This window comes from Scardinius erythrophthalmus, assembly GCF_964197995.2.
Source record: "Scardinius erythrophthalmus genome assembly, chromosome: 3".
NCBI lineage: Eukaryota > Metazoa > Chordata > Actinopteri > Cypriniformes > Leuciscidae > Scardinius > Scardinius erythrophthalmus.
Window position 1 is genome coordinate 34,047,946 of NC_138223.1, and position 16,547 is coordinate 34,064,492.

The window sequence follows — 16,547 nt, forward strand, 5'->3', positions numbered from 1 at the left end:
CGTTGTAGAAAATGTTGACATGATCTATATAACTTGCCTGTACATAAAACCAAGATTATAAATAACACAGACGATGGTTTATCTGATAAAAAAAACTCTGCAGAGGACCACACGCCATTTGAAACCATTAGAGTAAGTTGACGATAGTTTATCTGATAAAAACTTTGCAGAGAACCACACGTCAATTAGGAGATAGTTTATCTGATAAAAACTTTGCAGAGAACCACACGTCAATTAGGAGATAGTTTATCTGATAAAAACTTTGCAGAGAACCACACGTCAATTAGGAGATAGTTTATCTGGTAAAAACTTTGCAGAGAACCACACGTCATTTGAAACCATTAGAAATATTTATATACCGGTAATAGGAAATTGGAAAAATAAAATAAAAGAAACCGTAGCTCAGAATTAAATATTGGTGTCTCTATCTGGAAGTAAGTTGTGGAAAACACTTAGCAGAGGATGGTTTCGATCCATCGACCTCTGGGTTATGGGCCCAGCACGCTTCCGCTGCGCCACTCTGCTGTTGTGTAAAAGAGGTCTGTTCAGTGGTAATGGCTCTTAGTGACTCATTCTGCCGCACACGGGTTTGTTTAAACACTGCAACATTACGGGTTTATAAGATTTTGGTTAGGTTTGGTGACTTTTTGAAGATTTTCGTCGGTCAGTTTGTGTGTTAGAATGCATTTAAAAGTTGTTTTTGACAAAACAGCAAATGCATTAACATACATACATCGAGAAACACTCTGATATGTGTATCTTTTCAGATCATATATTGTAAAAGGTTCAGATGCGCAAATCATTTAACACACTGACACTTGTTGCGTCAAGTGTATTTGTTGGACGGCCAAAACATCTATTCCCTGACCGGGAATCGAACCCGGGCCGCGGCGGTGAGAGCGCCGAATCCTAACCACTAGACCACCAGGGAGTGGTGCAAGCAGTTGATCATCTGATGTTATTTAACTGCTCGAAAAACCATGCAAACAATGATTTAAGGCTGAAGATTAGATATACGGTTTCTGTATTGCCATTTATGCCAAATATGAGTTATCGTTGTATAAATACGTTTCTAGTTGTAAATGAACTCTACCACCTACCATGATAATATGAATAAATTAAGAATCACGTCAGTCTTATGGTAATAATACATTCCTAGATATTGTATCTGTATGACTCAACATTGCCAACTCATTGTTTTAGCAAAAGAACATGAACATTTCATGGAAAAAATCACCTTTATTTAATATTTAAGCAGAGTAAAAAAAAGTCTAAAAACCTTGCAAGCAGCCTAAGTTTGATTCAGATCATAAAAAAGTTTTGGTGTATTCATGTTTTCTCTAATGCATTATTAACACAATATATTGTATCTTCTTGTATTAATGTCTTTGAAAGAAAAAACAGAAACAACAATAAAAGCAAACAATTGAAGTAATAATATATAATTTACATTACCACACATCTCGGCAGCTAAAACGGCATGACACGGCCATACTATATGTGAGTGTAAAGACTTATTCAGGATGTACAAAGTAATTGGCAGTGTAAGATATTTTGAAAGTCAAAAAGTCATTTCCTTTCCCTTCTGTCATCATTTCCCAATACCACTTCACTACACTGTTTTCCCTCTACCCTTTTCTCCTCTTGTTCTTCAGTTTCCTCATCCTCCTCCACAGTGTCTTTTACATTTCCCTCTCGTCTTCCTCTGTTCCTCTGTTCTCTCAGTGCACATGGCAGGCAGTTGACCAGGAAAAGGAGGGAGGAAAGACAAAGGAGAGAAAGGACAGCTCCAATGCCAATCTCTACTTGTCTATCAGCAGTTTTAACCTCCTTCCTCTCTTTTTCCACCCCAGGAGATAAATACACAACACTCTCTTCATGGTTGGGGATCAAAACCGCATGCTCCAAGTCATTACTTTTAAATATGTCATTACCATCATCATATTCACTTGTAGAATTGACCATAATTTGCTGGTCTTCAAAGTTCTCATACAGATCCTTGTTGGAGTCGACAAGCATATCAGTCACATCGTGCATCTCAAAGTTGTTTTCCTCACTTCCCATTGGCCAAAAGTCTGTGTTCAGGTTCACCCTTATCCAGCCAGAGCCTTTAGCCAATCTTTTCGCTTCACTTCCTTTTGCTTCCATTTCAACATGGTTTGATGCTGGTTCACAGGTGGAAACCAGGAGCTCGGCTTTCACAAGAGGCCCTCCGCCATCACCTTGAGCCAAGATGCGCTGTGATGGAGCAGGTGTCACAGCGACCACAGACTCAGCCAAAGAGGAGAGCCGGAGAGCGAAGGGAATCCCACTAAAGGCAGATACCGGTAGGGCTGTGTCGTCATCAAACTGGATCCAAACACTGACAGATGCTTCCTAAAAAAATAAGAGAAGAAAGAATTAGAAATAGAACAAAGTTGGTAGAATTTATAGCATTAAAAATAGCGTTAGTACTCCCTATACTTACTTGCCCATGGTTGTACAGTGTGTTGTGAGCATTCACTGTTGCTGTGACAATAGACGGATGAGATGGGCTGGAATTAACTGACAGCCCAAGCCCCCCCACCAACTGAACAGAGAGGTCACCAGGAGTGACAGGTTCAGAGGTTACAATGACATTAGTTCTTCCAAGCACTCCATCCCACTGATTTGATGTCACCTTGAGATGTGAGAAGCATTAGGGGAGGAAATTAGGAACCAAGACAGGTCCATATGTAAAGGGATGGTTCACCAACAAATAAAAATCCTGTCATCATTTACTCACTTTCATGTTGTTTCCAACCCGTAGGACATTATTTCTTCTGCAGAACACAAAAGAAGATACTGAAGACTAAGTTTTGGTCGAGACAATAAAAGTCAATGGGCTCCATAACAACACTGGACCCCATTGACTTTCATTGTATGGCCAAAACACTGTTTTTCTTTTGAGTGGCACATTGGACAGTCATACGGGTTTGGAATGACATAAATGATGACATGAATTTAAAATTTTGTGTGCACTATCCCTCTATAGGTTGTTAATGTACAATGCAACATCAAACATTCTGACAGTAAATTCAGATACCAACATATAATGATGTAATTCCAGGCTTCAAGCCAATTAGATTTCTTTGTTTATCAAGAGCTGCAATATATGGGTTTTCTATCCTCAGCCAGTCTTGGACAAGTTTGGTCACATCCACAAACCAATCCGGTGATCCGAGCATGTAGGTTGGTTGGCCTCCTTTAGCTGCTGAATGGGCGCTGAATTGTGCCAAAATCCGTATGGCGGACCTCTGATAAACTGGTTTGCACCTAAAAAACAGACATTTCAATTTCCTTATGATCAATGCCATTACCTTGCACTATTTGAAAGGTTTGCAGAAGAATATTGTGTAACGCTTTACAATAAGGTTCCATTTGTTAACTTTAGAACATAAACTATGAAAACTTAATATAATATTAATGAAATAAAAAGCCACTTAAGTGTACTTAAAGAGAGTACATTTTCATGCCTGTTTCAAATTAGCTCACCCAAAAATGAAAATTAATTTACTCACCCTCCTGTTGTAAAATGAATCCAAATTAATCCAGTGGTTTAATCCATGTCTTCAAAGTCTTGTGAAGAAACACACTCATACACATCACATACTGTATGGTAAACACAGAAGCTCAAAAGTGCATGCGTGATGAGTGACAACCAATGAGGTTTGTTCAAGCATGTGACGCACACATGAGCATCTGTGTTTACCATGTGTGACGTATGTATGTGTGTTGGTTATTGTTTCCATGTAAATAAAAGTCTAAATCTGTTCATCATATGAAGTGATCATATCTCTTCATAAGACTTGGATTAATCAGATCAATTCATAAGGATTCATCATTATATGACATTTTTGGATCTTGAACGTTTCAAAAGAAGATATTTTGAAGAATGTCAGAAACCAAACAGTTGATGGAACCCATTGACTTCCATAGTATTTTTTATTTATTTTTTCTACTATGGAAGTCAACTGTCTGGTTACTATGGAAGCTTGTTTCCGCCACAAAATAAAAAAAAACTAAAAGATAATTGCGACTTTATTTCTCAGAATTGCGAGATATATAGTCAGAATTGCGTGAAATAAAGTCAGAATTGCGTGTTATAAAGTCAGAATTCTGAAATATAAAGTCAGAATTCTGAGATATAAAGTCAGAATTGCGAGATATAAAGTCACAATTGCGTGATATAAAGTCAGAATTCTGACTTTTTTTCTCGCAATTGCGACTTTATAACACGCAATTCTGACTTTATATCTCAGAATTCTGACTTTATATTTCAGAATTCTGACTTTATATCACGCAATTGGGAGATATAAAGTCAGAATTGCATGATATAAAGTCGCAATTGCGTGTTATAAAGTCAGAATTGTGAGATATAAACTATTTTAAGGTAAAAAAAAAAAAAAAGTCCGTCTTTTTCCCCCCCTTAGAATTGGACTTTATATCTCACAATTCTGAGAAAAGATGTCAGAATTGCGAGATATAAACTCGCAATTATGTGTTATAAAGTCAGAATTGCGTGATATAAAGTCAGAATTCTGAGATATAAAGTCAGAATTGCGTGATATAAAGTCGCAATTGCGAGAAAAAAAGTCCGAATTCTGACTTTATAACACGCAATTATGACTTTATATCTCAGAATTCTGACTTTATATCTCAGAATTCTGACTTTATGTCTCAGAATTCCGACTTTATATCTCAGAATTCCGACTTTATATCTCAGAATTCTGACTTTATTTCACGCAATTCTGACTTTATATCTCCCAATTCTGAGAAATAAAGTCAGAATTGCGAGATGTAAACTCGCAATTGTGAGATAAAAAGTCGCAATTATCTTTTATTCTTTTTTATTTTGTGGCGGAAACAAGCTTCCATAGGTTACCGACATTCTTCAAAATATATTTCTTTGTGTTCAGCAAAAGAAAGAAATGTATACAGGTTTGAAACAACCTGAGGGTGAGTAAATGATGACATAATTTTCATTTTTAAGTGAACTATTCCTTTAATGGAGGGACATTAAAAAATAAAATTCATTAAAAATATCTTAATTTACGTATCGAAGATTAACCAAAATCTTGGAACAACATGAGGGTGAGTAAATGATGAGAGAACTTTCATTTTTGGATGAAGTATCCCTAACATGCAATTAAGTGTCTGAAAATATTACATTTATTTTGCAAAGTAAATTATTTCCGTTGAGAAGTACTATTTTTAAAAGTATGCTAAAGTGTTGTTGTTGTTGTTGTTTTTCACAAGGAAATGCATTAAACATTGTTAACGAATAGGACCTTATTGTAAATTGTAATCAAATATTGCATACCCGCTCTCACTGTAGTAATTCCAGCCATTGATGGGACTCAGGACAGAGTCAGAGAGTGACACACGTAGTGGAACTACTGGAGCCCACACAGCCAAGCACAAAGAGCCACTGAATGTTCCCAAAGAAAACTCCAGCTCCACACAGATGCTGCCCCTTCCTGATTCACTCCCATCCACAAAAAGCACAGAGCAATCATGAGAAACCTGAAAAGAGCCATCAGATGAGTTTATATATTTTATGCATTAGACCAGACCTCCTCCGAAATCTTTATATACCTTGACGATATCTTCATTGGCTGAATGACACTTCACCGCTGTGGTCACATCTGATACTTTGCCATCTTGACCCACCGCTAGGACGATGATGGGAAGTGACACAGGCTGACTTGTCAAGATGGCTGTGTTGATAATTGTGTTGCTCTGCAAATAAAAGCAACTGGATCTCAGTAAAACACCGTGATCTTCCTGACCTTCTTTACACATATTACTTTGAATTTCAAACATTATTACAAGGCTCTCTGAAATGCTTGATTCTGATTGGTCAGGCGTGACATTCTGAGGTCAGTTAAAGGAATAGACCTTATTCACAGCAGCGCATTCTTTGATTTTTAACTAGAATGAAAGCGAGGCTGTCGAGGGATAGATGTACATCTCTTCAGTGGGTTTTACTGTTATTTAATGTGTTTTTTACGGTGGCCCAGTAGTGCACAACACAACGAAATTTAAAAAAGCAAATATAAGTTCACAACACAACGAAATAAAGCCGCAACACAACGGAAATGCTCCCGACCACTAGAGGGCTCTCGGAGCGCGATAAAGTTAGTTTCCATGCCACTGTTCTATAGAGTCAGCCGTCTAACAAATATATCAACACCACACTAAAGCCTGTTTTATACTTCTGCGTCGAACTGCCGCCGTAGCTACGTCGTAGGCTTTGTGTAGCGCGCGTACCCTACGGCGTACCCTGACGTGCACCTCTCCAAAAATGTAACAACGCGTCAATTCTACGCGGACACAAGCGCGGTGATTGGTCTGCCAGAACCCCTCCCTCGGGGTTTCACATGCTCCCTAGGTGCGCGTCAACGCGGACAACGACACAGAAGTATAAATTAAAACCAACACGTTGCCTACGGCGTATAGGCTCCGGCGTAGGTCCGACGCAGAAGTATAAAGGCCTCATTATACTTCTGCGTCGGACCTACGCCGGAGCCTATACGCCGTAGGCAACGTGTTGGTTTTAATTTATACTTCTGTGTCGTTGTCCGCGTTGACGCGCACCTAGGGAGCATGTGAAACCCCGAGGGAGGGGTTCTGGCAGACCAATCACCGCGCTTGTGTCCGCGTAGAATTGACGCGTTGTTACATTTTTGGAGAGGTGCACGTCAGGGTACGCCGTAGGGTACGCGCGCTACACAAAGCCTACGACGTAGCTACGGCGGCAGTTCGACGCAGAAGTATAAAACAGGCTTAATGAGGCCTTTAGTTTTAACAGTATGTAACAGTATGTAGCCATTGTATATCAACATTTATTAATTTAAAATCACCTACGTGCATTATAGCTGCATATTTATACTCTAGAATGCTTTGACACGGTACGTCTGCCAATTCTTCCAAGTTGTTAAAACGTATAATTTGTATTAATTAAAATTACTTTTAACATTCAGAAAAAGACATGTTCAAAATCCAAAGCTTGATTGTATTGGTAGTAGACTGACTTATACCGGTGACTTTTTCCAATAACTCTTCATGTATTTACAGTAAACAATATTTTTTTAGGAAATATCTGTAAAAGTGTTTTATTTTTATTTTAATCATGTATCGAAGTTTGTAGTTCCTATTAACCAGACTGACTTACAACAGGTGAAATTGTGCCAATAGCTCCCTGTATGCACAGTACACAATTTGTTTTTCATAAAAACATTAGGCCTACTGTAATTCACCCTAAAGGTTTTTATTTTCATGCACCAAAGCTTGTGGTAGGTTCCTAGTGACCAGACTGACTTATTACAGGTGAAATTGTGCCAATACCTTCCTGTAATCTGCAAGTCACCAAATGGTTTTTATTTTTATTTATCTAATTATATTATAATAAATTATACGTTTTGACCACTTGGTGGAATTGCCAGACGTCAAAGCATATTGGTCTGTTCAAAACATTCACAAAGAGATCGTAAAATAAATCCGATATAACAGACTCAGACAAGTTGATATAATGGGGAAAGGTGTAGAATATTAAACTGAAGACATCGAGACTTCTTAATCTGGTGGTGATCCCTATGATCATTTATTGCGTGCATATGGAAATTAGCAATAGATTTATGATATACCTCTGTGATTGGGGCAATGCCCATCACTTCTCTGTCGATAAAGGAGAAAAAGCTTGTGACTGCCCCGTGTGGTGATACTGCAAACTTTCGTGTTAAGTACTCCACCCACCAGCTAGCAGTGACAGTCATCGCTACGCCGAAGTTTCTGTGTAAAGCCTCAAATGAAAGACAGGAGACCTGGCTTAGAGCAGATGTGCTGTAACAGAAGAAAAGGTGCAGAGACAAAAATGAAAGGATGGATGGAAGAGTATTCTTAACTAGCTTTGTTTTAGGTTTGTGATTAATGATGATGATGGTTTAAAAGCAAAACTATAAGGACTTTTATTGTTATTTTCTTACAACTGTTTTATTAGAACTAAATACTGTACTTTTAACAGTTGGACTTGTAGATGAATGAGCTTTTAGAATCAGTGTAATTCCCATGAGTGGATTTGTGAAATATTATTGTGATTTAAAATATATGTTTTCTATTTAATTTTTATTTATTTTTTAATTGAATTTATTCCTGTCATGGCAACGCTGAATTACTCCACATCACACGATCCTTCAGAAATCATTATAATATGCTGATTTGCTGCTCAAGAAACGTGTCTTATTATTATCAATGTTAAAAACAGTTTTTCTCAGAATTTTTCAGAATTTGTTGAATTTTCATTTTTGGTGAACTAACCCTTTAATGAATCCTTGTTGAACAAAAATATGAATTTCTTTAAAAAATAAAAAAATCTTACTGACCCTAAACTTTTTATTGGTATTGTATGCTATACACTAATATATTGATGTAAAATAGATTTGTACAGATTAATTCTACACTGTAAAAACGAACTTTTTGGTATAGTAATATATATTAAATTAACCATCATAATTTTTACTTTATAAAATTAAAATTCAATGAGAACTAGAATTTTCTAAGTAAAATTTGAAATATCTACACATTTAATTCAAGTAATAAATTAACTGGTTGGAAAGAGTAAATCTTATTATATATTTGCTTGTAATATTTAAACATTTTATAGTCACTTCACATAAACATAGTAATTTTAAGTAAATTTTAATCGAAAAAGTATAGCGCGTTTGAATCCGCACATGCGTGTTTGGACAAGACAGTCTAACTGCCACTTTGGGTCAGACGGATTGACCAGCTGCTGCGTGGCTGCTTTTTGTCGTGTTTGAGGTAAGTTTGTCTTTCTGTTTTACATTTAATAAAAGATGGGTCTGTGAGGATTTTGATTGATGATTCTTGTTTACTTGACTCAATAGACATTATCGTATAACTGCCCGCGGTCTTATAACATGGATCTTATAACATGGCCTCGTATTAGTGTAACGGGTCTGGGTTATCCATAGTACATTAACGTTATAACCCCGCCTTTACATTTCACTTCCTACATTAGTTAACGGATATTTAATCGGAAAAGTTTTCAATAGTTTTATAGATTCATAAAGCAATGTTTTTCGTGTAAAAATTTCAAACTGATTGGATACCGTTGTAACTGCTAACGTTAGCTTGCTAACATTAGGCCTTAAAATTAACATTAACCGCTTTCCTGCTGTAACGTTAAGTAACGTTAACGTTATACTGTTGACTATGGAAAAGTTTGAATTTTCTTAATGAATATTGCCCAGGAAGGTTTACACATAAAGCTACAATTTTTCAATTGCACTAAATCGTGCATAAATGAGGTCTCAAAATAAGGTCTGTGTTTCTAAAAGCATCGTGCGCTAAGTTGATCGTAGAGATAATACTTTTTTTAGTAAGTGTATGTGTTCATTCTGTTGTGATAATGAAGTCACTTTCTATTTTTGTTTCTCAAAAGATTTATATTTTTTCTTCTAAACTGTATGCAGGAGGACAGCTGCAGTGACATCACTCAGCAGCACATCATTCAAATACTGGTCGTCCATCCATGGTGCTGATGGAGAAGATCCAATTGATGCATCCATCCTTCTTAAAGGAGAACTCCGGTCAATTTTAATATTTTTTTGTAAATTTGAAGTGCTGTCAGTACAGAGAACAACGACAAAAATCGGCGTTGCCTACACGTGTTATCCTTTTTTTTTTGCTGCCCTGTTTGCACCCTGTTGACTTAAATGGGGCACGTTTTAAACCTGCTTTTAGCCTCTTAACATCCTTGATGTGTCATTACAAGTGCACAGCTAATGTGAGTGATTCCTTCAGAGTGAACACGGGTGAATCTGACTGCAGTAGATCATAGGTAACTCAGCAACAGTGGAGAACTCGACAATCAACTACTGTGGACTTCGACCGAAAACAGGAAGAAAATGCAGGTATGAGCGCTGGCTGAATTAACATCACTTTTATTCATATCTTTCACATCTACTGCAGTCAGATTCACTGTGTTCACTCTGAAGGAATCACTCACATGGCTGGGCACTTGTAATGACACATCAAGGATGTTAAGTGGCTAAAAGCAGGTTTAGTACTTGCCCCATTGAAGTCAACAGGGTGCAAATTTTTAAAAAGAGGATAACACGGTGTAGGCAACACCGATTTTTGTCGTTGTTCTCTGTACTGACAGCACTCCAAATGTACAAAAAAATGACCGGAGTTCTCCTTTAATCTTTACCCAAAAGTTCAAAGATTAAGGATGAAGTTGTATTAAATGCTATGGTATGATGTAACTGTTTAAACATTCAGCTGTTCATGTTTTAATACATTAAAGTTGTAATGGTATTCTTTAAAAGTTCACTATTTCAGAGTGCTGTTTTGAATGTTGAATGTTTTGCATATTTTTTTTTAAAATACATTTGTTATGTTTAAAACAAGGGTTACAGTATAATTCTGAAGTTTTACTGAATTCACCTGTGTCAAGAGATGACTGTGAATGTTCATTTTTGTATGAAGAACATTTTTTGATGACTGAAAAATAAACGGTTTAATTGTATTTTAATTGTGTGATTCGTGAAAAATATAAAGAAAATGTTAATTTATTTATGTTCATGATTATAAAAAAGAAATTAGCAATATTTACATAATTATAGGGAGTATTATAATTTCATAAAACTAAGTAAATGAAAACAAAAAAAATTAAATAAAATCTACTTATTTACTTCATTAAATGGTAAGATTTACTTAATAATTTCATAAAAGAAAGCTTCCTAATTATAAAACAATAAATAAACTTTACTTAATTACTTTAAATAAATATAACTTCTAAATGAAATGTAAATAGGTAATTTTTACTTAATTTCTTCATGAGCGTTACATTCAATACTAAGTAAATTTTACTTGATAATGACACGTAAGTTGTACTTGATATTATAGCAGTAAAATTTACTTAAAATATACTTGTGCAAATTGTTACGAGGATTTTATTAAGTAAATCTTACAAGTAGTTTTTTTCAGTGTAGGGTCAGTAATTATTCCTCTTACCCGGTGCTGTCTGGATGAGTACCAGTGCTTTGGCTAGTGATGGAAATAACATCATGTTTCAAACCCGATGTCCTCTCTACATTTACCATCCACAGGTCAGAGTTTGTGGTGGGATGGACCTCCAAAGACAACAACCCTTTTTTCATTTTCAGTCTGATGGTGAAAAAAAATATGTGAACAATAATATACAATACATTATTACATAAAATGTGCTGAGTAATTGTGTAATGCAATAATATTAATGTTACCTAATGGTCAGTGACTCCCCACTAAAATTTGCCCTCATGTTTACTGACACTCTGATTGGTTGTCCAGCACGTACAGGCCCTTTGCTGTAGACAATTAGCACATTGGAATCCAACCAAAATTTCTCTTCCGCCTGTCCATCTAAACATGCAGCGCTTTGCTTGGTTTTGTTGATCTCTTGATCTTCAAGTCCCACAGGACCAATGAAGTACATCTTCCTGTCTGATTGCTGTAATACTTCCTCCGCACACCTAGGGGGTCCTACTTTAGGACTGGACACAAAGGAAGTAGAGTAGTAGAGCTGAATTTTATCAGACTGGGCCCTGAGTCGTCCTGGCACGTATGAATGCCTTCTCCCACGGTTTCGGGAACGAGAACGGTTTCTGCTCAGGTGGTGTTGCTTGAAAATCTGGTCCAGGTTTGCCTTGATGTTCTGATTAGGCTCAAACCAGTCGTTTGGAAGTGTCAGAGTGACCACACACAACCCAAAAGGTGGCTGAGAAGAAAATGAAGAATACTTAAGTATTAATGATAATAATAATATTGAAGAAGTTTGGAAATGTATTTTCTATGCTTGAAGTATATTTACACGACAACAATATGCTTAAAACGGAGAAGTTTTTCCCTTGCGTTTTCCGGGTACAGACATTGTCAAAACAATCCCCATTCACACGGATCCGCGAAAATGGCTGAAAACCATTAGATGGCGATTATACGCATTTGCATGACGTCATCGTCTTCAGAGATTCGCGTTTTTGTGGTTTACACAGAGACCGCTTTCAAAAACTTGCTCTTTAGAAACCCGTTTTCAAAACTTTGCATTTTCAGGCACCCAAAACGCCGTTGTCGTGTGAATGAACGTTCAAAACTCATAAAAAGTTTTACTTTTTTAGTTGAAAAAGGTGTCGTGTAAACAGCCCCTTATTTTGGTTTGCCCTGCCCGCCCGTCTGTATTCAACAGTTCGTTCCCTTGGTTACTGATTATGTTATGCACCTGTTTCAGTTTCTGTTTATTAGTCTCCTTTGTGAATAGTCTCCTTCTAAATTTACTTGAGTTCTTACAGTTTTTTGTTCTGCTTTGCTAGCATTTATGTTGATGTGGAATGTTTATTCACCAGAGTTCATAATTACAGCTATCTAGGCTATATTAAAGCCGAACTCGGCAACTCTAGCGAACTGTAGTCACTTCTTTGCTGATTTTCCCTTTTGTTGTCGCATGTTTTCCCCACGAGCTCCCCCTACAGCTGTGGTGGGGCGTATATTTCACAACACAGTCGTAAAAAACTCACTTGCGGCAGCCTCCTCCCCCTCTCTACCGCTGCTCATGTGCGTTTGTTTTGATCGGAGCAAGCCAACTGTATCGCGTGGAGCTATGTCTACCGAGGTGGGTAATCTGGTAATACATCATACATGCGTGTGTGTTTATGTCGAATTGCCGTAAAGCAATTTGTGTTTCGCGCTCGTTCTCGTTCTCGCTTTCGCTTCTCACGAGACTTCCAATTTCTATTTTGCCGGGACGGTAGTCCCCAAGTTGCAAGGTTGGTTTTCCGCTTGGGAACGCTGGGGGGAGCGGGGAAAGTCACCAATATCACCAGAACAGGTTGTTTAACCATCCAAATGATTTCTAGACAGTTTTATTAAGTTAAAAAAGCTACCAAGTTCTCCTTTAAAGACTTAATCTAGAATTTTTTCTGTTTGTGCGATTCACTACAACCAAGACACCTAACAGCTGTACTGTTTACAACATATTTTAATATACATCTGAAATCTATTTTGACCAGACATGTATATACGGTTGAAGAGTCAGAGTGATCACTGAGGTTTGTTTGATTCTTTGCTTTATTGAACTCTTGTTCTGACCCATCAATGGTGCCACTGACCAGCAGTACCTGAGTGATGCAGGAAGCTTTCTGTTCTTCGGTCTGTTTGAAAGCATGGAGAGTAACGCAGGTTCCTCTGTTAACATCACCCCTCATATGAAACAGCACTCGCACCTCAAACCGCTCTCCTCTTTCACCCTCAATCTCTTTGACAATGGTTTTAGAAAGGAGCGATGCAGTGAGAGATGGAGTCATTGGAGGAATGTCGTCAGTCATCACCTTGAGAAGACAAGAAGTGGAAGCACCGAATAAGTAACTTCACATTATTTATCTTTGAAGTTGAGATAAAGGTCATTAACCATAATCAAGACTGTTACCTGTGTGATGGTGTAGGAACCAAATGTAGCACGGAGAAGAGGTTTTGAGGCCGTTCCTGATGGAGGCATGAGGAGCAGGGATTGGGTGGAAGAGAAGGGGCTGGAGTTGGTGAAGAGAAGGCCCAGATCCGCCTGAGAGAGTGGGAAAGACTGCCATGGCGAGGGAACAGTGATCCGGACTGGAAGCGATGGGGTGGTTGGTGTCTGACAATGGGCTTTTGATGAAGAAATAGGGAAGTTATTAGGGTTATTAGTTTGTGAGATTAGTAACAATTGCATATCATATTCTCATAATCTCCCAGATTAACCACAACACGTAACACTTTGATTTACAAAAAAACTAGGCATAATTGAAGAATTAAATAAAAATGGCTCACACTTAAATTCAAATTTGCTCTAAAAAACTTCAGAAGAATTTCTTTCTCCTAGTGCTCTACAGAATTAGTTTTTCTCTCCAAAATATTTAAAAAGAGAGAAAAAAAATCTCACTGCCAAAGGACATAAAGTAAAGTGTGTTATGTAGTGTTTTGGGGGAGAGTAAAAAATAAGTCAAACTTACAGAGGATTATGAATAAGTGAAGGATTACCAGTCTCATAGTAGACGACTTCAATTTGAGTCTAGAAAGACTCATCACATCCATAACACCCTGTAACACAGCAAACAATAAAGGCTACTCTGCTATTCCGAATATTAAATAGTTGACCAATTTTGTTGTTGTTAAATTATTTATTTTAAATTAATTTATTGAAATCCATTAAAATCACATTATACTCATCAAAAATCAACTACACTTAAAAATAAAGGTTCTTTATTGGCATCTATTTGAATTTGCTTGAGTTTTGAGTTTGATTGGCATCTATTTCTAACATAAATGTTCCATCAGAACTTCTAACATATATGGAACATTTCCATTCCATTCCTTTATAGTGAAATAGGGGTGTTTAGATTATTACAATTTTCTTGTAATAAAAAAAAAATGGTTCCTTTACGAACTGATCATTAAAAGGATCTTTGGAGAACCAAAAATATTTCTTCTATGGCATCACTGCCCTTTTGGAACCTTTATTTTTATTAATTTTCGGGTAAAATAAGATAACTTAAAGCAAAACAAAAACAATCGAAAAGTTTGTACTTGCCTCAATGGTCCTTTCAGATTCTCAGATAGTAAGATATCACTCTCCTCGCACAGACATGCTCAGTCCAATGTGTGATTCAGTCCATATTCTGTCAGAAAGCTTGCATCTATCTTTTGGAAGTTTTTTCTTAATTTTGTCCAAATGATTTTAAAATCATTGTTTCCTTATTTTAGTGTGTCGTTTCTTCTCTTTTGCATCTATAGCTCTGCACTGCTAGCTGTCAGTCACTCTCTCTCTCCCTCTTGGCTGGTCTGCCGGATTCACACAATACGGATTTATTCATTTTAAATGGTAAATAATCCTCTTCTCTCACCCTCCCCCATTTTTCCTCTCTTTATTTCTTGGCTATGTCTGGCCAAAGATAGTTGACGTCCTTCCAAGTAACCCTTTGTAAATCTGAAGACGAAACCCACTTCCTATCTCATCTTAATCTCACTCTCTCCCCGGATCTTCTACATTAAACATGCAGAATTTATGTTGTCACAAATGGTGAGTTTCTGAACATACATTAAAGAAATGGGATCTCAATGCTTTTAATGTTTAATTTCAGCGGCTTAATGATAAATGCACGAGGGAGAAATGCTGCAGACGACGTTAAAGACAAAATCCTATTAGCAAGAATGAGGGCATTATATGCATCTGAAAAAAATAAGTTTTTAATCACACCACTGTCTCTTTTCCCATCTAATCTTTCTCTTTCCCTTGAGCACTAAGAATATCTAAATACGTAAAATCCTAAGAATATCATTAACTCTTTCTCAACCCTTTCATTACTCCTCTCTTAGTATCTTAAAAATAAGCAAAACTGCTGAATTTTCACTTTTATAAAAATCAAGCTCAATCCATTTGCACAAATGATTTAACTTGAGGTTAAAACTGAAACTCTCTAAGGGCATCAATAATTGTCAATCTTTTATTATTTGCTTTTTGCACAATTTAACACTTTACAATAAGGTTCATTAGTGAACAATACAATACAAGAATGAACATTACTTCAGCATTTATTAATCTTTCAAGTTAATATTCATTTCAACATTTTCTAATACATTATTAAAATCAAAGGTTGTATTTGCTAAGTAGGGGATAATGTAGAGCGAGGCGGTTGTTATAGCGAATACAACCCCGCTGATTATCCGTTTCGCGTCGGGGTCCTGTTCAGCATGTCGGGGTTGTTATTCGCTATAGAGCTGGTAAGTCCCACCCATCCGTAAAACCCCAAGTGGACCTCTAGATTGAAAAATCATCAATGCAAGTGAATGTGACAAAATAATTATTTTCTGGTCCTGTTTGAATTGTGCCATGAATGTGAACATATGTTGTCTGTGAATTTTTTATGTAATTTTTCATGTTACGAGTTTGACAGTATATTGTATGATTCTTCGGCTAGCAGTTGTGGAAAAGACATAAGAGAAAGACTAGCCTACATGTCGCCTATGTGACGTCACCCTATAACACATTTTCCTTCCACTTGTCAAATCACGGTGCTAATGCTGCGATAATCTATGGAGACAGATCGAGATGCCTGTGTGTTTTTTACCCAAATGTCACCATTCAAACCAAATGTGCTGTTCTTTCTTCAGATTCCCGTATCAAACGCGTCGAAAGCAGCGAAGAGTTGTAGTCCACAAAGTGCTCTCACACAAAGTCTAACCGTATCAAACTTCTACCCGCTAAATTGTAGCATTCTTCACACGAAAAATTATATAAAAAAATCACAGACAACATATGTACACATTCATGGCACAATTCAAACGGGACCAGAAAATAATTATTTTCTCACATTCACTTGCATTGACGATTTTTCAACCTAGAGGTCCAGTGGGGTTTTACTGATGGGCGGGACTTACCAGCTCTATAACAACCGCCTCGCTCTACATTATCCCACTTATTACATGGCTACCTACAA

At 37.0% G+C, this 16,547-nt stretch overlaps 1 protein-coding gene across 1 annotated transcript; it reads right to left on the bottom strand.

Annotated features, from left to right (window-relative positions):
* Window positions 1–1,569: 1,569 nt before the first annotated feature.
* tmem132a (transmembrane protein 132A) lies at window positions 1,570–14,145 on the bottom strand (the record flags this gene model as incomplete). Its single annotated transcript, XM_081360695.1, has 11 exons — window positions 1,570–2,376; window positions 2,468–2,659; window positions 3,069–3,294; window positions 5,342–5,544; window positions 5,617–5,760; window positions 7,668–7,863; window positions 11,062–11,214; window positions 11,310–11,803; window positions 13,197–13,406; window positions 13,505–13,719; window positions 14,064–14,145. 11 exons carry the CDS (start codon window positions 14,143–14,145, stop codon window positions 1,570–1,572), a joined length of 2,922 nt encoding a protein of 973 aa, XP_081216821.1.
* Window positions 14,146–16,547: the final 2,402 nt, after the last annotated feature.